Source organism: Mercenaria mercenaria, chromosome 18 (genome assembly GCF_021730395.1).
Source record: "Mercenaria mercenaria strain notata chromosome 18, MADL_Memer_1, whole genome shotgun sequence".
NCBI classification, from domain to species: Eukaryota; Metazoa; Mollusca; class Bivalvia; order Venerida; family Veneridae; genus Mercenaria; species Mercenaria mercenaria.
The window spans coordinates 48,436,463-48,464,086 of NC_069378.1; the positions used below are offsets into that span (position 1 = coordinate 48,436,463).

General features: G+C 35.2%; 2 protein-coding genes across 7 annotated transcripts in view; one reads left to right on the forward strand and one right to left on the reverse strand.

The window, feature by feature from the left end:
- Nucleotides 1-2,414, forward strand: part of LOC123538317 (caspase-8-like) — a 39,976-nt gene extending 37,562 nt beyond the window's left edge. For all 4 annotated transcript variants that reach the window (XM_053529515.1, XM_053529516.1, XM_053529518.1 and 1 more), the window contains exon 14: nt 542-2,414. In XM_053529515.1, coding sequence (XP_053385490.1) covers nt 542-698 — 157 coding nt within the window. In that variant the 3' untranslated portion in view covers nt 699-2,414. The remainder of the gene's footprint in view (nt 1-541) is intronic.
- A 5,677-nt stretch (nt 2,415-8,091) lies between these two features.
- On the reverse strand, nt 8,092-19,253 carry LOC123539189 (uncharacterized). Of its 3 annotated transcripts, none has more exons than XM_045323703.2 (3): nt 18,998-19,253; nt 11,412-11,629; nt 8,092-9,079 (listed from the first exon to the last, which is right to left on the reverse strand). In XM_045323703.2, the coding sequence occupies exons 1-3, from the start codon at nt 19,031-19,033 to the stop codon at nt 8,119-8,121; spliced, it is 1,215 nt and encodes a 404-aa protein (XP_045179638.2). In that variant the 5' UTR covers nt 19,034-19,253; the 3' UTR covers nt 8,092-8,118. The 3 variants fall into 3 exon arrangements, with proteins under 3 accessions (XP_045179638.2, XP_045179639.2, XP_045179640.2); XM_045323704.2 differs by lacking the exon at nt 18,998-19,253 and adding an exon at nt 13,613-13,792; XM_045323705.2 differs by lacking the exon at nt 18,998-19,253 and adding an exon at nt 13,355-13,521.
- Between the last annotated feature and the right edge of the window lie 8,371 nt (nt 19,254-27,624).

Below are 27,624 nucleotides of genomic sequence, written 5' to 3' on the forward strand. Positions count from 1 at the left end.
AGACTGGTCAAGATCTACACTGGTCGCAAAGGCAGATACAGTCGTGTCCAGCATGATAAGGGTTAAAACTTTTGTAAAAGAATGGCTGCTGTAGGGTGGGGCTAATTTTCAGTATATGGCTATATGAAGAACTTTCTCTCTGAAACTAATGGTTCGATTTCAAAATAATTTCAACCTCTGATTCATGTTGAGAAGTTGACTACAGGTTTGTACTGGTACAGAATCCAGGAACACAGGTCAAGTTAACTGCCTGCCGTTACATAACTGAAATACTTTTGAAAAGCGGCATTAAGCTCCCTCCCCACCGCCCCCATCCCAAAAAAAATCAAAACAGTGTTCTTTGGGTGACCCTTTACCAAATTTCTTCAAGCCAGGAATTGAAATGCAATAGCCTAAATATTATAATATATGCTCTTTGACCTCATAGTTTTCCTACTTTGAGTATCAATATATTTTTTAGGAATTAAAATACAATTCCTTATTATAGTTAAGTCATTTAGGCTCTTTCGGGCTTGATTTAAAAAGAAGAACTATTTTACAGCTATGACCTGATGAGTATTCTCGTAGAAGTAAACAGAGAGGTTGCCAATGCCAATGCTAGTATGGATGGTGGATTGTATAAACAGATTCCTGCGCCACTCGTTACATTGAGAAAACAGCTGTTCTTCGGGAAATTAAGCCAACCTCCACGTGTGTAGATATAATCCAGACTATGCTTACGTTATTTTACATAAACTGACACTGTGGCAATTTGTCAGTGTATACATCAACTTCGCTGTGATAGCAACATGAAAATGCTTACTAGTAGCTAAAGCCAATCCTTATTTGTTTGATCCTTATTTTAATTCTGTTTCAACTGAAAGGAGTTCGATTCTGAAGGCACTTGGAGATGAAGTGGGACAAAGGTTGCCCAAAATTAATGGTCTAATATGCCTTTCATTAATAGTAAATAATATTGGGTTCTTTAAAAAACAGCTCTAGCACATTAAATGTACTGCAGAGTGTTAGGGTTCCTTGTATAAAAGGAGACGCAGTGTATTTTTTTAGTTATTTACATCAAATCTGAAATTGGTACGAAAGATGCGTATGGTTTGGAATAACATTTTTTCCTTATTACATTACGTTTTGAAGGTAATGGTGTGTTCAACGTGTTAAATGCATAGATTATGTCCATGTTGATATCATGCAATCATTCATAGATTGTTTTTGTGTTTATGTTCTGTTCCTGCATATTTTGCATGCATTTTAGAAATAATACAATGTTTGAAACTTGAAAGAAAAAGAATTCATTTTCATTTGTACAAACATTTGACTTCTAAAAAATTAAAGTTGACGTATGTTCAAAGCTTAATTATTATTAAAGAGATTTTTTAGCAAAATTGTGCTTTAATAGATTTTGCATTGTAAGAGGTCTAGAAGATCTCAGTGCCAGAATAATTTTTGCCACAAAACTAACGGTAGAAATCAACTGCAAACTCCCCGCAGCGATTGCCTCCCCTTGAGCTACATTTAGTTGTCTCGCTGCATAGGAGGTTAAAGCTGCATCAGAACCCTCGAAAAACTTTAATAATACGGACATTTTATGGTAATTGATGTGAGATAAGGAAATGATTCATTGATATGACTCAGACTGCGCTTCTAGTGTTTTGTTGAAGAAAAAGAACAAATTTTGACTTGACCAAATAGACAGAAATGCTTAAGAAGTTATTCTGTATAGTAAATTGAAGCTTAATCATTGTCATTGAACTTACTCAGAGGCAGTCATCGTGATTTATGTAAAACGCTAATTGATGAAGTTTTTTCAGTTGTCGGTAATTGTATATAAAATTGAAGCAAGTCAAAACTTCTAGGCAATATTTATTTATTTATAGAGATACTAATTTGATTTATATGATATATGGAAAAAAACTGTTTTCTGCATAAGTCAAGCAGGAAAACGTTAAGAGAACTTTGTTGTAATTTGTTTGTCATTTTTGTATCATACAGTATTATACGATATTGATATGTGGTAGGTAGATGGACGTGTTATTAAAATTTAAAGAGGACATGACAATGAAACATTCACTTAAAATTAATAGTGTAGTATGACAATATTATTCATTATCCATGTATGTTCCTGAATGTTTTCATTTGGTTGTCCAGTGGATAAAATTGAATTTACAATTTATACTGTCACAGTGTCACTATTCATAGTCACTGAGAGTGAATAAGAAATTAATGCATTAAAACATCATTAAATTCAGTAAATTGCGATACATGTATATTTATATTAGTAAGACGTTTGTTGATTGTGTAAATAAACAAACCTTTCATAATTATGTTACGGCATATGATGATGTTTGAATGTATATTTTATCAAGTTTTTGGCTATATTGATGCAACGTTTGTTATTAAAGCTGAACATGTAAACTAAACATGTGTCTTGTTTTATTAGCTCACCTGTCACATAGTGACAGGGTGAGCTTTTGTGATCGCCCTTCGTCCGTCGTCCGTCCACAATTTCTTGTGAACAAGATAGACCACATTTTGCAAGCAATTTTGATCAAACATGTACAAAACTTGTATTGGCATGATATCTCAGTCCCTTTCAAAAACTGGCCAGTTCCCTTCATGGGTTCTAGAGTTATTGCCCCTTAAAGGGCCAGAATTTGCTATTTTTGTGCGTCAACAATTTCTTGTCTGCACGATAGTGGTTTCATTTATGATTTTATTTTAACCAAACTTGAACACAACTTGTATCACCATAAGATCTTGGTTCCTTTCTTCAACCGGCCAGAAACCATTATGGGTTCCAGAGTTATGGCCCCTGAAGGGCCAAAATTAGCTATTTTGACCTTGTCTGCACAATAGCAGCTTCATTTATGATTTGATTTTTACCAAATTTGCTCACCACTTGTATCACCGTGAGATCTTGGATCCTTTTTTGAACTGGCCAGATTCCTTCATGGGTTCCAGAGTTATGGCCCCTGAAAGGGCCAGAATTAGCTATTTTGACCTTGTCTGCACAATAGCAGCTTCATTTATGATTTGAATTTAACCAAACTTGCACACAACTTGTGTCACTATAAGATCTTGGTTCCCTTCTTGAACTGGCCAGATTCCATTATTTGTTCCAGAGTTATGGCCCCTGAAAGGGCCAAAATTAGCTATTTTGACCTTGTCTGCACAATAGCAGCGTCATTTATGATTTGAATTTAATTAAACTTGCAGAAAACTTGTGTCACCATAAGATCTCAGTTCCTTTCTTGAACCGATCAGATCCCATTATGTATTCCAGAGTTATGGCCCCTAAAGGGCCAAAATTAGCTTTTTTGACCTTGTCTGCACCATAGCAGCTTCATTTATGATTTGATTTTAATCAAACTTGCACAAAACCTGTGTCACCATAAGATCTCGGTTCCTTTCTTGAACTGACCAGATCCCGCAACAGGTTCCGGAGTTATGGCCCCTGAAAGGGCCAAAATTAGCTATTTTGACCTTGTCTGCACAATAGCAGCTTCATTTTTGATTTAAATTTAATCAAACTTGCACAGAACTTGTGCCACCATAAGGTCTTGGTTCCTTTCTTGAATCGGCCAGATCCCCTAATGGGTTCCAGAGTTACGGCCCCTGAAAGGGCCAAAATTAGCTATTTTGACCTTTTCGGCTTAATAGCAGCTTTGTTGTTCCTGTCCTTTGGGCTTCATCAGTCAAAATTTTGCTCGATGTAATCCTTTGGGCATAAAACTACTGGCCTGATTTGAAAATAATTTTATTTGAAGTAACTTTAAGAAAATTTCAACTATATTTTCTCATAATTCTTTTGATTGATCTGGATTATGATTCTTTGATCTTCTTGTCCGTAAGTGCAGTGGTAACAGGTGAGCGATATAGGGCCATTTTGGCCCTCTTGTTAGCTTACCTGTCCCGTAGTGACAAGGTGAGCTTTTTTGATCGTCCGTCGGCGTCAGCCATCCACAATTTCTTGTGAATACAAGAGACAACATTTTGCAACTGATTTTAACCAGACTTCCACATAAGTCGCACCGTTCAACCGGATGTAGTGAATGCCGTTGATCTGCCGACGACAGTACAGTATATACATGTACCTATTTTGGTAAAAGTGAGTATTGGTCTGATTTTACATTTCCCCGCAATATGTTAGCAGAAAGAATTATACAGATTGATTCCCTATTTGAAAAGGACTCTACCGACGAAATCCTGGCGAAAACAGAATATTATCTCAGCGAGATATTGCAGAAAAAAAGTGTGCAAATTTTCTACAAAATGAGTCATTTGATGAATGGGCCTCAAATATTCTTTTTTTATTCACAAACCTGAAATATTCCATGATAAAGTTCAATTATTTTTCTGTAATTATTCGAAACCACAGCTTCCAATTCGCTTTATACTTACTTTTGAAGTTGGTACGCCTTGATTTAGGTAAATACAACTGCCGTTAATATTCATTTGAAATATTGGTACAGATGAATGCAGTTCGATCAGCGGATTGGATAATGTGAACGGCAGTCAAGTAAAAAACTTCTTTGTCTCTTCAACGATTACTATCGGTTTAATGTTTGTTTTTATTGCAGCCTGATTTGGCAGAGAGTTTGTAATGTGCATATTGCATATTTTGTTGTATATTTTGTCTAATCTAAAAAAGCAAGCCTAAAACTATTATAATAAAATTGACATTCAGTGGCATTGAAAACGCAATGCCAACGGAAGATCTTTACTGTGTTTCAAAATCAAGCATATTTATATGTTTTGCAAAGGCTAGGGATATGACTCGTTATCTCCAGACCCATATTTTAGAGATACGACTCTGACGTCTTGGCCGTATCTTCAGCGATAATTTTAATACAAGTGTGATGACAATGATATTTTACTTAGTCGTCTATGATTAAATGGTTTTTCCGTCTGCTACAAATACAAAGAAAAAGAACGTCAATTACTTCATTCTCAGTTAATATTTACCTTTGTTGCACACACCAAGGAAAATACTTATTACAAAAGCGAAGTTCTGGTATGTTTTGTACGTTGCCCGGTTTCTCCACCTAAAAGACATGGGTAGTGGTGAGCTGAAGGATTTTTTGTTTATATGATAGATTATCAAAGTTTATAATCTGAATACAGATTCTACATTTTATTTAAAAAAAACAAAACATAACATGCCTCTTCTAATTAAGTGTAAAGGTATCGATTGTAATGCAGCTATAAAAACATAAGTTTAATGCCTTTTCCGGTAAATTGATGTTTACATATTTATTCCATCTTTTCTGATCATAGAAAACACTTGATCTTACATTTACAGTTTCAAGACTTTAACATGTAAACAAAAGAAAATACACTTGTCTTTTATATTATTAATAAGGCTGAAACTAAATGTAATCATTATTGATTTACAACATGAAAGAATAACGTTTCGCGCGCAAATTAACACTGCAGTGCTGTAACAATGTATATAGAAAAACATGACACAAGTGTGGCATAAACTTCAAAGGCTGAGCTATTTTATAGTTTGATCAATAATGTCGCTAAAGAATAACTTTGTTCGAATTCGCTGTCTGCGAAGTTTTAACTGATCTATATTTTGAAAAATTATGCAGCTGCGATTAGGCATTGGTATTTGACAGTGATTGATTTTTCTTTCAGGTTCACACAGGCTTAAAAAGTGCTTAAATTTGACTACTGTTCTTAAAAAGAGCTTAAAATGAAAATTAGTGCTTAAAAGTGCTTAAATTTAACACCCCTCTTAAAATGTGCTTAAAAAAGTCCTTGAATTGTTTCAAATGTGCTTAAAACTGCTTAGAAATCGTCAAAAAATCTCTGACAAAAAGATGAAACTTTTATATTATGCAGATAAAAAATCGCTATTAATCGCATTCGTTTCAATCACGTTCAAATCATATGGGTTGAACTGTACTGGGGACAAATCCACTATAATTACGACTAGTTCTCTGCTCTGTGCCTTAGTACCAATCGATGCATGGCTTCCAGAAAGTGTGTTTTCAACAAGAAATGGCTAATTTCTTTTCCCTGGGTGATGGACATGGGTGATAAAAGAAAGGCTCGAGGCCGTTTATATGCGAAAGACGTAAACATCGACAGCGCTGAAATCTCATGCAAAGAGCGACAAACATCTGAAAAATGCAGCGACTTCATCCGGACCGATGTCGTTGCACTATTTTTCTAGTAACAGTAGCACTGGGACTGCGACCGCTGAAAATATACAAACAACTCCAGATCTTACAGTGCTTCCTCTACCACCTGCAGCTTCCTGCAGTGACATGAACAATATCAGTGCACCTTAATTTGTACATAAAATACTGTGTTGCAAAACTACGCCTTAAAGTTCTAGACACTATTTTGCATTCTTATTGTTTTGATTTACATGTATGCATATGAAAGGCACTGTAAGTGTTCTTTTGCCACGGGTGAAAAGTATTTAAAAATCAAACTAAAGTGCTTAAAAACTTCTTAAATATTGTCACTCAAAGTCTGTATGAACCAAAGTCACTGATAAGTTAATGTCAAAATGGCCTTGAAATTTAGAATCTTGTCCGCTCAATATCTTGAGAATGCTTGCATTTTTGATTCGTAAATTGTGTGTGAACTCTGTGTCCTCAAATTTTACGCATACATGAAGCTAAACATTGAGTTAACATATTTTCATATTGAGTAAATGAGACAAAGGTCAAGGTCACAGTATAACGAGAAAGGAAATGCGTGTGAGATAGCCCTTAATCGTGTTGCATTTTTTCCCAACATATCAGTCGTTTCCTTCATTTAAACTATGAATATGCATTTGAAATGTTTATGTAAGAGTAATAATATGGAACCATTCAAACAATATTTATGCATTGGAAATGTTTATGTAAGAGTAATAATATGGAACCATTCAAACTATAAATATGCATTGGAAATGTTTATGTAAGAGTAATAATATGGAACCATTCAAACAACAGGGCTCTCGTTTGGCAAAATTTGGGGCCGAATATCGGCCCCATTCCCCCCTCAAAATGGTATGTTTTTTCCCCCCTATTTCAAAAAAATTCCCCCCTCAAGTCCAAGAACATCAGTGCTAAGCACTTTGCAGTTGATTTGTTGGCCTTAAAGTTTTATTGTTTCCAAAAATTCAGTGGCTCAGAGAAAAAATGCAAAGTGTGATGTCTAAATAAGGTCGTTTATATTTGGCAGAATTCATACAGAGTTTATAATTAACAGAATTCAGGTTTGGGTCAGTAAAGTTGAAAAGAATGTTTATATTTGTTTGAATTTCTTTTCGCGTTTGAAATTCCCCCTCAAAAGAATTTTTTTGAAAAATCATGCGAAATTCCCCCCTTGCATGGATCCTGGCCCCAGTCCCAAAAAGCAAACGAGAGCCCTGAACAATATTTATGCATTGAAAATGTTTATGTAAGAGTAATAACATGGAACCATTCAAACTATAAATATGCATTGGAAATGTTTATGTAAGAGTAATAATACGGAACCATTCAAACTATAAATATGCATTGGAAATGTTTATGTAAGAGTAATAATACGGAACCATTCAACTATGAATATGCATTGGAAATGTTTATGTAAGAGTAATACATGTGTAATATGGAACCATTTAAACTATTTATATGCATTGGAAATGTTTATTTTAGAGTAATAATATGGAACCATTTAAACTATGAATATGCATTGAAAATGTTTATGTAGGAGTAATAATATGCACCGTTCCAATTTTAATATGCACGGGAAGTATAACGATATGGAACCATTAAATTCAAAATATGAATATACACGGAAAACAGTTTTGTAAGAAAAATAATATGTCACCATTCAAACTGTGAAATTTTTATATAAGAGAAATAATATGGCACCATTCAAACTATGAAATTTTTATGTAAGGGTAAAAATATGGCACCATTCAAACTATGAATTTTTTATGTAAGGGTAATAATATGGCACCATTTAAACTATGAAATTTTTATGTAAGGGTAATAATGTGGCACCATTCAAACAGAGAAAGTAACCTCAATAACACACCACATAGTCTCAAATATTGGTCAAATATGAGAGCTCATGGTACTTAATATAAGAATGCCACTTAACATGATCATTGTATATATTTTAATCATTTTTTTACATCCACGTGCTTGCTGGTACATGCTTGTCGTATATCTCATCTAAAACGGGTAACGTCCTTTCACGTTTCAAATGAGATTCTTTGAACACATCTATTTCGTTTTCATCTTCAGCAGTACAACTTCGTCTCTTTTGAGTTTTGTTCATTGGCATTCCAATGTCAGTGTAGTACGGATTGAACAGAACTTTATTCTGGTTGTCATACAATTTTGCGTCTTGGGGATCTGCCGCCTCTTCATTATACAGAAAAAGTCCAGGCTCACTGCTCCGCCTTGGTTCACTGTAAAACACAGATATATCTCTGTTCCCTATATCTAACGAAGTCGCACTTTTCTTATATGCATGACTCAATAAGCTTCGCTTCTTCTTCTTTGGTTTAATTGGTTTCAATATTGTATTCTTTTTCAATAATTCGTCTGTCGTATTTATTTCTATCACTGGTTTTAGTATCGGTGGTTTCTGAGCAACTATTTTATAATTAGACTGTCGAACTGTTTCATAATCTCTATCTTGCATCTGTGAACTATTATTTTTTCTGATTTCTCTCGACGTTGTGTTTGTGTCTTTATAACCATCTCTTTCATTATTATCTACTTCTCCTTCAAGTTGTTCATCACATTCATCATTCCGAATACCTTCTGTCGCATTTTCATTATCAACTACATTCCTTACGTCATGGTCAGAATCTCCAAACGTTGTTTCTGAGTGCACATCTGCAAATAAAACTTGCTTCCTTGCTTTTACAGAGCGCATATATACGTCATGATCTTCCATTTCGTTCTTTATTGCTTCTTCGCTTTGCAACTCAGCCAATTTGGCATATGGTAGATTCGTACCGCCTTCACTGTCTTCAGAATCAGCCACCGAGTCCCTTCCGTCTTCGAAAGCTTCGTTGTAATATTCAACCTCGTTGTTAATAGAAAATGAATCTACATTGTGAGTGTTGGTAAGAATAGATCTGAAGGAAAATGAATATCATATGCATTTGATAAAAATCAAGATACAAACTGAAAATCCCATAAACATATATTTGTTCAATATTCTTTGTGTGTGCGTTCATGTTATATCGTCAGTATTAGTGAACGCTTTACAGAAGAATATTACCTTTGGGGCATGAAAAATAACACTCATACGCAGTGATCTCCCTTGACGATACGCTCAAACTGTAGCGGCAAGGGAGATAACTTCGTAGATGTTTGCTACTAAAGTTAATCACATTTAAGCAAGATTGTACGACATTTTTCAGTTTTCGTCTATTCTGTAAGAGACTTTATTGAATTGAAGTAGATCCCTATAGGGAATTTATGTTTTATTACTTGTCTTGAAATTTTACAATTACCTCCCTTTAATATTAAAATACATGTATTTAAAAGATCGGGCTATTTCTTTTGATTTCGATGTAATTTTTAGTTTAACATTTGCATTTGATAGATATTAGAACATTTCAACAGCCTGAAGTTTTAAAACTGTATGTAGGTTCCAAAAACCCTGATTTCTACTCTGTACAACAAAAACAGGTAAAGGGAGGCAATACCTATTTTACAAACTTGCATATATTATATAACGATAACGAATTTTGGCAAAATGTCCAATATTCAGTACAAATCTTTGACAAATAATTCGCTTGTTCTTAGGGAGACAGTGGCGCATTGGTTAGCAGGTTGGACTACAATGCCAGCGGTCTGGGTTCGATTCCTGGCCGCGGCTGATATCCCGAATAGTGTTCGATGCTAGGCGATTTACTTAAATTGGTACTGTTTCCAACAGTATCGGCTTAGACTGGATGCTGGGGAGGTAAATATGACGTCTGCCATGGGCTCGGCTGCAAATAAGTTGTTCCATTTATTCCAGGTCGGGACATTCGTCGACTACCCACGCATATTAAACAAGAAACTTTTTTTTTAACTTTCTTATATTCTAATATTCTTTCCGCATTTATACGTATGAAAATATAACATACATTTACATACAGTGATCACAAATGAGTGTATATGATCAGCTGTTAGTCTTTCAAACAAATCCATCACTTGAAAAAAAAATTGTGATAAACCACCTGTAATGCATCTTCATTTTTCTAGAATTTGATAAAATCATGCATGCGTACTTAACGTCTATGTGATGGCAATAAATGATTCGGTTTTTAAAGCGCATGTATACTGATTACGTTTAAGAACAACGACGTCAGATATGTTTGGTTTTTTGATGTATCATCACTACCTTAAAAAGATATATAACATCACTACCTTAAAAGATATATCATCACTACCTTAAAAGATATATCATCACTACCTAAGAGATATATCATCACTACCTTAAAAAGATATACAACATCACTACCTTAAAGGATATATCATCACTACCTTAAAAGATATATCATCACTACCTTAAAAGATATATCATCACTACCTTAAAAGATATATCGTCACTACCGTAAAAAGATATATCGTCACTACCTTAAAAGATATATCATCACCCTAGCGAAAAAGAAATGTTGATTGCACTGATATCAAGAAAAACATAAAAACACTTTTTACCAAGAAGTGACGCTATGTACAAGTAACGTGCAGGGGCGTACTTCTGGAAAACAATTATAAATGCTTAAGCTAGTAAATAGAAACGGTTTTGTATAAACTGTCCGTCATTCTGACCTTGACCTTTGACTTTTCGGCCTTAAAGTCAACAGACATGCACTGCTCATGGGCAACGATCTTGTCATATTTACAGAACGTATGTCAAGGTTTATGTACTAAGTATCTATGACCTTGACCTGTAACACTCTGACCTCAAAACTGATAGGGATGATGCTTTGTCCATTAGCAATGCACACATTGAGCTTGACAGTCATATGTCAAATCGTTTATATGTTATTTAGCGGTATCAGAATTGCTAAGTTGAAGACGTACGTACAGACATACAGACCGGTGTACAAACAGACGGCCTACACCAGCACATTATAAATTCATAGTATGATAGTGACGTTCATATCCGATATGTGACGTCATTTGTGACGTCAATCGCGTTAAAAGGTTCATTAACGACAATATTTTCAATTCATTCAGGTTTAACACAATTTTTAATGATTTCTGTAATAGGTATTAATATACACGTGTATGTAATAAAACGATAACGAGACTTGCATCGAGCACTATGCAATCGTTCTTTTGCGAAATAACAAATTACGCTCGAAACACGCCTAAAGCTACGCAATATTTCCGCTACCGTGCCGTTTTCATTTCTCGGTACAAATCTAATAACGTCTATTAGTCAATCACAAATGCATATCAATTTACCTTGCTCGTGTTATCTTTTTCTCGAACTCATCCAAATCAGGTCGAAGAAACCTGAAAAATCTGTTGTACTCTTCTTCTTTCTTCCTTCTTACCATCAGACGACGGTGATAAAAAGTAAATGACATTGCAAGGAACAGAAGCAATCCAAATGCAGTGACTAATGAAAATATCCATCCATAAGACGGCTTGCCAGTGACGTCATCGATGTTTCCAGCCATCTGAAGGGTTGAAATTTCTTATATGTAGTATATTTTAATTTTTGGTATCAAAACACAAATATTAGCTTAAGTTCAACTTCTTTCTTATACACGAATCGTCAAAATAAAATCAAACCTGCATATGAATATTTCTATAACATAATAGTATCGTACCTTTTCCTAGTGTAATAAATATCTCTAAGATATTGATTTTGTTTAGAAATATAAACCGGGTTTCACATGAATGACTCCGGAAGCTGGTTCTTATAAGTTATTTAAACGGCTGTTTAAAATGATCAACAAAAGTCTTTTGTAAGTAAATTGTTTTACAGGTAAATAATTTATCAGTAACATATTGTCTGTTGTTGGTGTCTCCTGGATTACCTAGTACGTAATTCAAAACTAGCTGCGGGAACGCAAAGCATAAGGTTTCAGAATAAAAGTTTGCATTGAAATTTGCTTGTATGCCACATTTTATGCATGTTACAGAGAACCTGTATTAAGCACCCAGCTATAAGAAATGCACAATCTGGCTGCAGTTGACAAGTGGTTGTGTAAGACAAGTTAAAAAAGTTAGAACAAAAAAGTCAGTTAGGAAATTTATCTGACTAGCTGCTTTTGACATGTGGCTGCTAAATAAAGATGGCCGCTAAAGCAAGTTCTGAAATGACGTACATTCTGAGTGATATGCAATTAGGTTTAGCAGAGGGATAATCTAGAGATCTTCTGTTATTTCGCTGATATTGTTTTCTTTTGCGATCTTATTGCCGACAAAGTACATCAGATTAGAAGTAATTATATTTAAAAGGTCCTTTTTGATGTTGTCTCAATGTGTCATTGTATGTCTCGGGTGTAAGATATTTCCGTATTTGAGAGCTGCAGTCCTAGACATTTCAGAAATATTTTCAAAATAAATTTCGTGTAATAAATGTTGATTCTACGGAAGCGTGAAAGAACCACCAGACGCTAGTACGTTTTACTATGTTACGGCCGCGGAAATGATATGGAGAAGTAGTTTGTTACTAGTTACCATGGTTACAGACTAATGGGTGTAGTTAAGAATTTCTACATTTCAAAATGCTCGTGTAATGAACGCTTGCAATGTGAAATATTCTCTTTTTTTCCCACTATATTGATTGATTGTTTTTATTATTTCAATGAAAACTGCGGTATTACACTAGAGATGTGTGAATTTAGGATTAATAGAATAAGCGATAACTGTTGGAAACAAAATGTCCCAAGCCTACAAGAGAACTTTTTTTCAGGCCCTCTCGGAAAACTAAACCAGGCGTGGTCAAAATTTATCACCTTGAGAATTGCAAGGTAAAAGTAGACAAATAAGTACAATGTTCCATTACAATTACAAGTATGTGTCATATCTTTACGCTAACCCTGCTTAATTTCTATAATGAATTTGTCCATCTTTCAATTTGGACAGTGCCGTTAACTGTTAGAAGTGATGGTGACCAAAAATATACTGACTGAAAGGCGAACAGTGCAGATCACGATTAGACTGCACATCCGTGATCAAGATCTACACTGGTCACAAAGGCAGAATCAATCGTGTGCAACATGATAATGGATATTAAAGAAATTTCCAATTCTGTATGAAAGTTTAACATTCTTGGCATTAAGTACTATATCCTAAAACAATTGTTAACGTGGGCAAAATCATTCTTATCTTGATAAATTATATTTAAAACCACACGTAAAAGGATTTTAAGAATATCATTTGAAAGTGTATACCTTAGTCAATATCCAAACATTCTACAAAATTCACAATAGAACAGAATTGAATAGTGTAAATTTCCAAACAAAGGGCACTTTTGGAAATAAACTCATAGCATAATGTAAACTATGAAAATAAGCCTGCAGCATATACTTGTTTATTCACAGCAGCAATTAAGAGTCTATAACTTTTTAACAATGGCTAGAAACAGCGATACGGTTGTAGCTATGCTGCGCATTGTTAATCAAAATACAAGTAAACAATTCAATGCTTACCACTGTGTCATTGGCTAACATCGTCTGTCATTCTCAATTTACTGTAGTTTATTTTACCATTTTGTATTGTTCATTTAGACACATTATGAATAATTCGATTCACTTTAAAGAGATAAATGTACATTTTTTGAACAAAATAATAGAACGAATATAATAACAGAGAAACACGTCCTTGCAAAAACGAATGTAAATTCCAACTGAAATCAAAGCATGAATGCGGTTTGGTTTGCTTTTTAGAAAATGTTCAGCTACAGATAAAACGCGATAAAGTGACGGTAATTATTATGATATTGGGTAGCAGGGTACACTTAGATGCGAAAATTTTGGGCACGGATGGTCTTACATGTAGCGAGTCGCAATATTGCACTTCCCTTATGAGCAGAATCAGGGTGGCCATTTTATAAATTGCGTGCATGTTTTGTGCTTTTAATTAATGGCAAGATCAGGATTCTCATACAAGAATAAAGGAAGTTATCAAAACGAAAGGTTTACACCATCCATGAGAAATAGCATGCCAAAATCATCAATTTTGCACTTTCTGAACAGCCTGCAATGATCCCGCTGCAAGAACCATGTCCAATTTTATTGCATTTCTCAATTTAGTAGTCCTTACTGAACGTCAGGATATAAACGGAATGGGGGCCCATCCAGCTCGTTTTTTCACAAAATAGCGAAAATGTTCCCGAGTATCAATCAAAAAGCACAGAACCCTTCCGTGATTTGAATTTTTCCGCGAAAAGGTGTCTCATTGATCATACAAAGCTACCAGCAGTTAGTTTTCCAACTGACATCAGAATTTTACATGTATCGGCTGTATAAATTTTCTAAAGAATTAATAATCATTTTCTCTCGCCTTAATTTACAGACATCCAAAATCACAAAGTTCTATTTATAACAAATATTGACAGGGGCCAAAATTCGAAGTGTACCCTGCTACCTTGGTGTTACTTCATGTGCAGACTTGTCATGTTATCGGCCTGGAACTATAGCTAATTACGTACAACGACGAGCAACATACAGTGATGTCTTTAAAGATGACATCTTAATTGATTGGTCTTCTCTTTGAAATCTAAATCTATCGCCGATGTATAGAATATCAATAAGTTTCTTACTATACAATAATCGCCACATGAATCATATAGGCCGAAAGATTTTTTACCTTTTGTAAAATTATCAACCACATATACATGTAGGTCAAATACAAGGCTTGTCATTTGATATTTCAACTACAACTGATGTACTTGTATAGGTTGTTTCAAATTTTATGAAGTTGTTTCTTTTACCAGTCCTTTTTTGTTAGAAAAAAAAAAACATACTTTTATTGTTTGGCTTCTAAGTATGTGCATAAATATAAACAAGAATTAGTTAAAAACAAAATTCAAGGTATCTTTCCGGCAAATTTCGCAAATTATTTTCCCTACTGTACTGTTCCAAAGCTTTTGCAAATAAGGATCAGTTAACTGTAATGTTATGAAGAAGACAATTGATTTAAGGTAGTGGCTCGGTATTACTAGTGTGATTACGTAGTCTCTTTAAGCAGTTCGTCAGTCTGTACGTCAACGCGCGCAGGACTTTCCGTAACAGGCGGAAAATGCCGAAACCGAACGCGAGGAATACGTAATTTGCCGACCGACTGTCACTGCAGGTCCGCTACCATAAATCAACAATGTAACAAAGTCCTGAAATGTGGTATGTAGATACAAAGTGTCAGTTATGTTTTTCTTTTCTCTCTTGTTTTGTTTTTGGTAGTTGCACCGTAGTTGTTTTGTCTGCATGACTTGCACTTACAGAATGGCGGCTAGATTTGTATCAATCATGCATTCGTAAATGTGTGACTTACGTTACAACACGTGTGTTCGGATCACATTTGGCAACTAATATTTCGCAGATTTGTTCAGAAGTATAGTAGGTACAACACTTATATACTTCAATTGTAACGTCAGCTGGAGCCTCGTAACCGCCTAACTAGTTACCCTCGAGACCGGAAATTCCCATCTGCACTTACAACCAGTGGAAGAATCTGTTTCTTGCATACCATATTCAACAAAGAAGAGCAAAAATAAATTCAAACAAATGATTTTCTTATAGCACTTTTTTCTTATAGTAGCGTATTAACAAAGCGCGGGAACTTTACGTCCGTAAACTGGAAGTAAGTTATGACGTTACAGAGACGAAAACAACGTAAGAGTTCCGGTTTTGTTTTATCATCTACAATGAAACCTTATGTTACTTCCTTAAAATAACGTTTTTTGAATCGAGAAATATGTTATTAGGAACAAAGAGGAACTATCAAGGTATTTATTTTTTTATCCCGTTTTACGAAAAACATTATTATTACTACACACATCTTCTGTACATATGTAGTTCGTTATACGTCATTTACAGCACGAGAGTCATCTTGCACCCCAGGGTGTTTTCCAGCACCGGTGAAATCACCAGAAATCCCCGACTGGTATGCAAGAATATAAGATTCTTTCACTGGTTGTAGGTGCAGATGGAAATTTCCGGTCTCGAGGGTAACTGTTTAGGCGGTTACGAGGCTCCAGCCGAGTAACCGCGTAAACAGTTACCCGAGAGCCGGATATTCCCATCTGCACCTACAGCCAGTGATAGAATCTTTTTCTTGCATACCATATTAAACAAAAAAGAGTAAAATAATTTCAAACAAATGATTTTCTTATAGCACTTTTTTCTTATAGTAGCGTATTAACAAAGCGCGGGAACTTTACGTCCGTAAACAGGAAGTACGTTATGACGTTACAGAGACGAAAACAACGCAAGAGTTCCGGTTTTGTTTTATCATCTGCAATGAAACGTTATGTTATTGCCTTAAAATAACGTTTTTTGAATCGAGAAATATGTTATAAGCAACAAAGAGGAACTATCAAGGTATTTGATTTTTATCCTGTTTTACGAAAAGCATTATTATTACTACACATATCTTCTGTACATATGTAGTTCGTTATACGTCATTTACAGCACGAGAGTCATCTTTCGTGCACCCCGGGGTGTAAGATGGAGTTTTTCAGCACCGGTGAAAGCACTAGAAATCCCCGTCTGGTATGCAAGAATATGATTTCTTGCATACCAGACGGGTATTTCCGGTATTTTTACCGGTGCTGGAAAAATCCATATTACACCCGGTGTAAGATGACTCGTGCTGTAAATGACGTATTACGAACTACATATACGTAGAAGATTTATGTAGTAATTTACATTTTATTTAAAAAACGGAATAAAAATTCAATACCTTGACAGTTCCTATTGGTTCCTGCATGATAGTATATTTCTCGTTTCAAATCACGTTATTTTATAAAAAAAATTCATAACGTTACGCTGCAACTGATAAAACAAAACCGGAACTAAACATTGTTATTTGTTTTAAAACGTCATGACGTCTTTCCTGTTTACGGACGTTGGTTTCCCGCGCTTTGTTTAAATACACTGCTATAAGAAATAGTTCTAAAAAGAAAGCCGTTCGATTGATTTTATTTTTATTCTTGAAATCGGTATGCAAGAAAAAGATTCTGTCACTAGTTATAGGTGCAGGTGGAAATATCCGGCTCTCGGGTAACTGTTTGGGCGGTAACTCGGAAGGGAGCCTCGTTACCGCCTAAACAATTACCCTCGAGGCCTGATATTCCCATCTGCACCTACAACCAGCGAAAGAATCTTATAATCATCATCATGGCGGGATCTTTGTTAAAAAATTGCAGTTCCGTTTGTCTGACCTGTAGACGAATGCGACAGATCAGATTGTCCTAGCTGTAGCAGCTTGACAACAGTTACTGCACATTTGCCAGTCGGTAACAATAAACATTTCTATACAGTATTAATCAATACCGATAGCATTCTTTTTTTCTAGCCATAAAATAAATACAAAATGTGGTTCCATTGATCTGTGCACTCTTTTGTATTTCCTGTGAACCGGAACCTTGTTAGAGATTCATTGCTTCATGATAATACGGAAGTCGGTACGAAACTGATGCGTTTATTTGTTAAGTTAAGTATATATAGTTCCATTAAGAATATTGTGCTTAAGCAAACTAGAGAACGAAACTGATGTGTTAATTGTTCATCGTTATGTCATAATGTAGCAGCTAGGTGGAGTAGTTCCATTAAGAATATTGTACAGCCGAAAATTATTCATCATTTATTTGGATATGTAAATACTCAGCATTCAGCTTCAACTGCCCATGCTTAAGCGAAGTTTTGTCTGTATATTACAAACTCGCAATTTATGACCTTATGATTTTCTTTATATTCTGTTTTTTTATTTATTTTTTATTTTTTTTTTTTTTTTTTTTTTTTGATAATGCTATGATCAGAATATGCAAAGCGTTCCTCTGAAAAAGATCGTGTTGTCATGTTTTAGCACAGCGTTCCTCCAAACAGTTGTCATGTTTCGAAGCAAAAAAAAAATTTTTTTTTTTTTTTCGCGTGAGATTTACCGTATCTGAAAGTATTTCATGTTTACAAATTATATTCAACAACTGTACATACATTTGCAAAGCAACAGTATACATTGTACATCAATCAATATATAATATATATACTATGAAAGAGTGTTTAATAAATCATTGACTCGAGTGTTTTGGCTAAAATGATCTTTATTTAAAACTGAAGTTTGATCAAAATATAAACATTAGAATAACAGATTTTGTTATTAAACTATTTAAAAATGCTAAATCAATAAACAAAAAACATGTCTGTGTCGGGAATCGAACCCTTGTCTCTGCAATAGAAATTTCCCTACCATCCTAACCAATACACCACGCATGAACTCGCACTTAACAACCGTTTATATAAAGTTTTTTTTTTTAATCTTGTTTACCCCCACCCCAATCCATGACAATCGCTTTTCAACTTTGAATGGAGAAATGAGTAGAATGTGCTTCAATATTATATAATTTGTCAGTTACTCAGTAACTAAGTTTCAAAGCTTTAATATTTTCCTGATACCTGAAAGTTTTCTATTATCTTTGTTGTTCGGGTTGGAGGTCAGTCCCCTTAAAACATTCTTAATATATTTGAGCCGTGCCATGAGAAAACCAACATAGTGGGTTTGCGACCAGCATGGATCCATACCAGCCTGCGCATCCACGCAGTCTGGTCAGGATCTGTGCAGTTCGCTAACAGTTTCTCTAATTGCTATAGGCTCTGAAAGTGAACAACATGGATCCTGACCAGACTGTGCAGTCTGGTCTGGATGCATGCTGGTCGCAAACCCACTATGTTGGTTTTGTCATGGCACGGCTCACTTGTTTTACAACCAAGCTGCGATTTCTCATTTAAGTGCTATGACTTAAAGTTTGGGATAAAGAAGCATAGTAACATTGCGCTTTGTTATCAAATAAAAGTAAACAAAACAAATTCAAAGCATACCTGCGTGTCATTGACTACTCCAGAAATATCCAACATACTTTCTCATTCTCATTTTATTGAAACGCCTTCAATAATTCACTATAAATTTTGACTTTCATTTTCAGATATAATTACTTAGATCAAAACAGGCAAAAGTCCGCTTCAAATTAAAATAAAATACAGTTAATGAGAAAACACGTTTGTGCTAAATGCATGTAATTTCTTATTGGAATCGAAGCCCGAGTGTCTGGTTTAGAGATAAGCGGGTGATAAGCAATTCCTTCATTTGTTTACCTGCATTAATACATCAAAGCTACTTTACGTAACAGATAAAATCATTTTAATGAAATAATTGGCTTAAATCAATAATCTAGCACGGAACAGTATGCCGCTTCAAATTAAAATAAAATACAGTTAATGAGAAAACACGTTCGTGCTAAATTAATGTAATTTCTTATTGGAATCGAAGCCCGAGTGTCTGGTTTAGAGATAAGCGGGTGATAAGCAATTCCTTCATTTGTTTACCTGCATTAATACATCAAAGCTACTTTACGTAACAGATAAAATCATTTTAATGAAATAATTGGCTTAAATCAATAATCTAGCACGGAACAGTATGGTATAGGTAGGGAACGATATTTTGTCTTAATTAAAGGGGAGACAACTTCAGCTAACACGTCTAAAGCATTATCGAATTATTGTGGAGTTACTAAGAAAATTGGTTTGGAGCTGATGAATTCAAGCTACTTGCCCAAACTTGGGGTGATTTTTTTAACTTATTCATTTCAACCAAATTCGGCACGACACGTGTACTGATCAATGCTAAAATGAGTTAAAACAAAAGCGGGACCTGATCAATGCTAAAATGAGTTAAACTATTGACTTGTTACGGTGCTGTTACATGTTAGGCGATTGATTTTCATAATGACTTTACTGTTGGTGGATTATATTTATTACAAATTATAGCTGCAATACATTAATGCAAATTGCTTATCTACACGTATACACGTAGCGTAATCAAAATAATACGTCAACCTAGTGATTTGCAGTACGTCAATGGAACGTACATCTTATAGGCCTTATGTGTCTTGCGAAGTTGACAGGTCAAAGAAAAACCTTCAAAATTAATAAAGATTTTGATACAAATACGTTATAAAATACGGCCCGAGATTTTTATTCAGAAGAAAACGGTCGTTTGAAGGTAATTTAAACTTTCTATATTATATTATATAATTTCCGAAGGCGTTCCATTCATTAAGTTCGACCTAAATTTGGTTGATATTTTTCTAGAAACATAAAACATATTAGCCTGTTTGACAGTTAATTAATATTTGACATTTATTGCTTATCAAATCATAATAAACGATTAATGCAACTTTGTGATATCTTAAACCAAACTATGGCGTTAGATCTATTTTCAAAGTGGTTTTATTTTTCATAGGACACATGACACTTCCGCGGATTGTTTTTGAAGGAATGAAATTACCAAGAGTTTCATGATTACAGCTAGACATAAAAAATCATTATAAACAAAAGTGATTCATAAAAGATACCCATGTAAAGGCATAAGCATCATTAACAACGATTTTCCTATTATTGCATGACATAAATTAAATTATGTTATTTACCATTTTTCCAAAACGTAAACACCCTTTACACGTCACTTTATGAAATAGGGTACTTTCTTATAATACAAACTTCAAGTTACGTTAGTTTGATGTAGTACTGTGACGATTACTCGGTTAATCGGATCCGATTCGATTACTAGGTAAAACCGGTTCCCAATTTTGCAAAACCGCTAATCGCTCTCAAACAGTAAGCATCACGAAGGTACTTTATCTTTATAGCTCGATATTTCTTTGACCGGTACATACTGTACCTTTTTATGGCAGTTTTTAACCATGAAACCAATGGTAGGATTAACACAGCTTGCCTGACTTTTAATAATGTAAGATCACTGATCTTATAGTGTTGCAACGTGGGACGGGGTTTTGAGGTGTGTTGCCATGGGGTTATGCTTCTGTTGATGGAAGGACATAGCAAAAACAGTTGCTGTGCGCTTTCATCGATAGTCGCTGGACTGTGTGGTCGGGTGTCATTGGGGGTTGCTTGACGTTGCAACGTATTAAGATACTCTGCCAGTGCTATTGTTGTATAGTTAAAATGTGATATGATATTTGTATAGTCTCTTATAATTCATTTATATGAACGGCCATTTACATGTAGTTTTACTGGTTTTTATATGTATATTTATGTAAATGTAAATGGAAGGGACTCGAATAAACTAATAAACCTACTATACTACAGACCCGCAGTATATGTCCGCTAAAACACATCAACTTGAACATTATCAATAGTCTCGGATTAGCCTGTTGTGATATATCTAAAATAAAATACACCAAAATATGACTTATTATCTAATTACCACACTGCTTGCAAACGATAAAGTCCGTAAGTGCATGATGAAGTCAGCTGCAGGAAGTACCTTGATACAGTCGTCAGGAAAGAAAACAGCATTTCATTTTAAATATGGCGGCCGATTAACCGGTTCGATCCATTTCATACAAATGATAAACCGGTTTCAAATTTTGAAACCGTCCCAGCCCTAATTTGATGATAAGGTCTGTGTATGTAGCATGTGACGTCATGATAAGCTATTTGTATACATCGACAGCGCTTTAAAAGGTATAATGGCTGATTTCTGCCATTTCGTGTTGGCGGGGCGAAAAAAACGACAGCACGAAATAAACAGGCACTAACAAATATTCATACCCGCCAACACGAAAACTCGACAAATAAATATGTCGTGTTTTCGCCCTCTAAGCATCGTGTTTTCGTGTAAAATGTTCGAGTTTTCGTCCCGTCAATACGGCAACACCACATGGTAGAAAGCAGCCACCATACTTTAGTGCACACAGTTTTTCCTGGGGATAGACTTACCTTAGGACGTATTTAGATCAACGGCGTAACGAAAGTTATGCAAAATACGCACGTACGGAATACAAAAAAAAAATCAAAGTACATGTATAGGTATTTTCCGAAAGAATCCTTAGTTTTCCATATGTAATAGTATTGAAAAATGAGCATACAAATTAACCGACCTTTGAAATTTCGCATATTCTTATAAACACTGAATGATTTTTTTCTTTACTTATGTTCTTGTTTATTTTTATTATTTTCGTTTTAACAGCGGTTAAAGACACTGCATCAATAATTAATGGTTCATTCTGAATCATAAATGCCACAGTACCATGTTAGCACACAGACGTTGGCAGAAAATAAAAACAACAAAAAGTATTACTATAAAATTAGAGATGAAAAACAGAACAAGTAAAGGTAAAGAAATAATTTTTCGTGGGGATAACTAGGAGATTTGTTTTGTCTGGGGGTCGACACAGTTTACGTCTAAGCTTATATAATTTTTTCATTTCAAACTCTCTATGTATATCCTGTAAAATAATGTTGTTTTAATCTGTTCAGTATTGATATAAGTCTCTTATAATTCTGTTATAGAATGGCTATATGAATTTATATTATTGATGTAATGTGTTTGTATGTAGATGAGACTATAATAAACAATAAATATTTCTAATCCTTCTCAAACGCATAATGATCATCACCAGCATCAATTAAAGACCTGCTCCAGTCCTACATTTTAACCTTAAATTGTCACTGAAAATGCATGAAAATTCTGACTATATACAGTGATGCCTGTCAAAATAGAGTCTATTTTATATAAAGTTTCTATAGAAAATACCTGTGGTTTTGCGTGCTGAAGTGTGGCGCGTGGCCGTTAACTGTTACCTATTGTAATCATGGGTTGTATACACACAATAGAATTTGAATAGCCGCGGAGCAGGGCTTTAATTAAAAACATTATCATTTTAACAAGACAAAATCTCTATGAATATAAACGACTAAATGCTAAGACCCTAAGATTTTTCGGGGGAGTTCCCCATATTCCCACCAGTGTGGGGGGTGGGGCGTGGAATTCCCACTCTGCCCCCATTTCCGCCCCACGTGTCACTTTATGCATCGCCGTGCGTATCTTTTCCCTGCGGTGAATGGTTTACGTTCACTTCTAGGTAAGAAGGAAAAAGTAACTATTCTTTACAAGTTTATTAGGTGATCAATGCAAACTTTTAACAAGATGTGAAAATATATACCGTCATTTTTAGTAAACGGACGTTTAAAATCCGCGGAAAGTATAGACGTAGAAATGATGTTGACAAAAGACATATCGCTTTAGAAAAGTAATTTTAGGACCAAGCTGATAATAACTGTTCATTTGCCACGTTTTTATTTCAGAAAACTACACTGCCACACAACGCGTCACTTTGGCTCCTAACAACAACAAGCTCCTATTTGAAAACGCGTTGACGATCAATCGATTAAGATTTCAATGATGAATGCTATGGAATGCAAATCAGTGTAAACCCGATACACTCTTTTAGTTTCCTTATACATTCAGCTAAAATTTATGTACACGTCTGCTTTAAGGTAAAAACAATCTAAGAGTCGAGCTTCGATTTTCAGTTAGCAATTATATAGCGTTTTGCACGAAAGCGTTTCTGATTAATGTATTGCATTATTTTTTATTTATTCCGTTAATATTTCAAACGGTTTGGACTTGATCAGAATAATTAAACTTTTATTAGAAAATGAACTAGGAAATTGTATAAGTCCTCAAATAAAATGCGATAAATTATGTTGGATATTCCAGGCGTAATCAACGATACAACGGTAATCGCATAGTCACTTAATGAGATGTAAAACTCAGAGATAGAAAAAAGAACTTTTTTTAAAAAGTTCAGATGTTTAATTCTATGACATGTCTAGATATCGACTGAGCAATTATTGTGCTTTATAAATGTATAGCTGTGTTGCAAAAGCTAGTACTTTAGTTTGGCTGATAACGTTACGCATTAAAATAGCTCAATCTACTCACAGACTTTATATATATATACTGTTATTCTAAAATATGAAACTTTTATTGTCCGTATACCGCCGGTCAATAGTTTTTATGCAATACAACTGGTCAATTCATGAGTTTCCTTAGGGTAGTAAGTTAAATATTTAAAAGTAAAATTTTGAAAATCTCTTTTCTGATGTCATTTTATAAAACACCTATTAGTTTAAACATATTTTATTTCAAACATACACTGACGAGATAAAGAAACGCCTCATTCAAACTCGGTATACAATTTTTCGTTAACCGTGATTCAAAATTAGAAATTTAAAGAACAATTCCATTCGCAAATTAGATGCTTTACAAGAATTTATGGTCAATAAGAAATCATTTCATTGTCGCATTATGCTTAAATCTTGAATTTTAATAGCCCGGTCGGAGAAATTGCATTAGAAAAATCAGTAGCGCGTGTGGCCACCTCTGCTAGCAACCACAGCAGCAAGGCGACGCCTCATAGAGCCGCACCAGTTGCGTAACAGATACCGTGGGATTCTGGCCCACTCCTGGTGCAGCGCTGCTACCAGTTCCCGGACGTTTGCTGGCTGGGGTTGACGTTGGCGTAACCGCCGTCCGAGATAATCCCACGCGTGTTCAATCGGATTGCAGTCCGGTGAACACGCCGGCCAAGGTAAAACATTAATGTTTCTAGCCTGTAAAAAGTCCCTGGTGACGCGTGCAACGTGAGGTCGCGCGTTGTCGTGCTGATAGACTAATCCTTGACGTTGACGGAATAAAGGGACAACTACATGACGTAATATCTGGTCGATGTAACGCCTGGCTGTGAGATTACCTTGGCAAACGACGAGTTGGGACTTAAACCTATGGTTGATTGCTGCCCACACCATTACTCCACCTCCACCGTAACGATTGTGCTCCAAAACGCAATTGTTTGCGTAGCGTTCATGGCGTCGTCTATAGACATGGATACGTCCGTCGGCGTTCCACAAGTTGAAACGCGACTCGTCACTGAACACTACGTTCTGCCAACGCTGGCCGCGATGGTTGCGGGCCCAAATAAGACGTTGTTGACGGTGGCGTAACGTTAGAATTAGACCGCGGTAGGGCCTACGACAGGTAATTCCGCGTTCTCTGAGTCGATTTCTCACTGTATGTCGACTAATTGGACGTCCACGGTTACCTACAACTATACGTGACGTAGATTGTGCCGTCACAAATCTGTCACGTAAATGACGTTGACGTATATAATTATCCTGTCGTATTGACGTTACACGCGGTCTACCTGAACGTGGTCTATCGATAGACGTTCCCGTGTCTCTAACACGTCGAATAAGACGCACAATTGTCGAACGAGAGACGTTAAAACGTCTAGCAACTTGTTCCTGCGTTCGCCCACATTCAAGCATAGCCAAAACCTGAGCGCTCTCTTCAGAATTCAGCCTCGGCATTACGAAAACTAATGTTTTTTTCAGAGAATAGCTGAAAATATGGTTGTGTGTCGTATTACACATGTACATGTGCAAAAATCGTTCAATCAAACCACATGGTTTACATGCACGGACTGCACGAGGAAATCATGACCAGGTACATGAAGTGAACAAATGGCTGAATGAAATCGCGCGAGTTTTTGTTCACTGTGTTTGTCGGTCAGAGTACATGTAGATTTACTACATTTCACAACAATTAAAAGCGTTAGGAAAAAAATAACGCCAAATTTCAATGAGGCGTTTCTTTATCTCGTCAGTATATGTGCATATTACAATTTACAATTTACAATATTGTTATCATACATGCTGAAAAAGGATTAGATCCGAAAGCTAAGCTTATAAAGGTCTTCTCCTATATGGGATAACTTACAGTAAATTTGGCAGTTTGTTTGAAATGTGTTATGGAACAAAAATTTATTTGATATGCATTGAATCGAAAAAATGACATGAAACATTAGTATCAAGTTAGGACAATGTTTTGAAAAAAATCGAGATTAGAAAATAGAAGTTTATTGTAATTAGTAATTATAACATTAAAAAATGAAAGAAATTTTATGCATATTAAGAAGATTCCTTCCGATAATATGCTCTGCATAAACAAATAATAATATAAATAGTGAAGTAAAAGGCGTCCAATAGAAATGAGAGGAAACAGAAATAAATGTATGAGGTTTGGTTTGGATTGATGAAGGTTTGGAGCAAAATGGAAAGTTTCTTAATGTAGTTAAGCTCATGGAAAACGTTTACTTTCCCTAATGTAGTTTTGAACTGCTAGGAATATACTGTTATTGATGTCATCGCTAAGATTCTGGTCACCGTACAGAAGAGTGTGCAGAGTGACAGTGCAGAAGCTGGAGGTTGTTTGAAGGGGTCTTCTACGGATATCGTTGTAAACACCTATTGAATGACTTGCGGATCAATAGTCAAAACTACTGACTCTCTGTCCTTCGGAACCCGGGCGATAGTTTTGACTATTAACCGAAAGTCATTTATTAACTGTATAATATTGACAATTGCAATTATGCAATTTAAGTTATAGATGTTTTAGAGCAAAAAAAAAAAAAAAAAATTACATGTATTTTATATAAACATAGTTGCTAACCGTTAATGTAACAATGAAACCAGTTCCATCATAAAAATTTATATTGACTTCCAAGTTGTCGTCTGAAACAGCAGACGATAATTTATATTCCTATTAATCTCTATAGCTAGGTTCCGGTTTTCACAGGAAATCTCAGATTATGTTACATGAAAAGGCAGAAATGAATGAAAAGGTAATTAATATTTATTTTATGACTAAAATGTCACCGATATTGATTTCACGAACTTACAGACTGAGTGCACATATAAACGTTATTGTTTTGTAATAAATAGGCTACGGGCTGATAAATGTGCGGTTGTCAGGTTGTTACCGTTGGCACAATGTGTCACAATGTCACAGGGTAAGACAAACGGAACTACCACTATTTATAACAGTGAAAAACATATTCGGTTTGACTGAGTCTTTTTCAACAAAAGTTACATGAAAACCGACGTGTTATTGCTACCTTAAATATAGCACAGAATACTTTTATAAGGAAGACTGTATCCCCATTAGTATGAATCCTGAATGACATGTGCAAATCTTGCAGTGTGAAAAAATGTCCCTGGGTTAAAGGGAATCACAGGCGAAATGGAGGATGAAAATTAAAATCCGCTTAATCATTATGAAATGAAACTGCTATTGACAATGCTTAAAGCAATGGTCACATTTACGTTCACGCACGTAGTTGGTCGTAGTTCATTTTAAACGTAGTTTGTCGTACGTTGAAGTACGTGTAAGTACGAACAACTACGTTCAACTACGAGTAAATCGGGTAGGGTTAACTAGGGTATCGCAACGTCTTACCACGAGTTACTACGTTACACTACGTATATACTACGATCGAAGTACGAACAACTACGACAAATTACGATCAACTACGTTGAGCTATGGAAAAGCGTTTAGCCGTAGTGGAGCCCTAGTTGATCGTAGTTGAACCGTACTGTCGATGTGTTTTTCTTGTACTACGATCAAAAACGATACACACTACTGTTAAGTACGATCAAGTACGTTTAACTAAGATCAACTACGTTCAAACTACGGTCACAGTAGGGTCAAAACATCGCAGTTAATCGTAGTCAGATTTTGAACATGTCGAAAAATTATTTGCTTACTACGCACAAATCATAAGTTCGTACTACGATCATTACTA